This window comes from Apaloderma vittatum, unplaced genomic scaffold, assembly GCF_000703405.1.
Source record: "Apaloderma vittatum isolate BGI_N311 unplaced genomic scaffold, ASM70340v1 scaffold27256, whole genome shotgun sequence".
In the NCBI taxonomy this organism is placed as follows: domain Eukaryota; kingdom Metazoa; phylum Chordata; class Aves; order Trogoniformes; family Trogonidae; genus Apaloderma; species Apaloderma vittatum.
In genome coordinates, this window is record NW_009722692.1 from 691 (window position 1) to 890 (window position 200).

Sequence of the window (200 nt, forward strand, 5' to 3'; positions counted from 1 at the left end):
GGGGAACGTGGGTCTCTACCCCCTCCGCTGTGGCATCACCACCCATTGACCATGCAGGGAAGTACTACATCGCCACCATGACCATGATCACGGCCTCCACTGCACTGACCATCTTCATCATGAACATCCACCACTGTGGGCCGGGGGCCCAGCCCGTGCCCCCCTGGGCCAAGTGGCTCATCCTCCACCACATGGCCCGG

At 63.0% G+C, this 200-nt stretch overlaps 1 protein-coding gene across 1 annotated transcript in view; it reads left to right on the forward strand.

The window, feature by feature from the left end:
* Positions 1-200, forward strand: part of LOC104275802 (neuronal acetylcholine receptor subunit alpha-10-like) — a gene marked incomplete at its 5' end in the record, with an annotated part of 1,148 nt that overhangs the window by 617 nt on the left and 331 nt on the right. Inside the window, one exon of the mRNA XM_009871853.1 lies at positions 38-194. Within this exon, the coding sequence (XP_009870155.1) occupies positions 38-194 (157 nt within the window). The remainder of the gene's footprint in view (positions 1-37; positions 195-200) is intronic.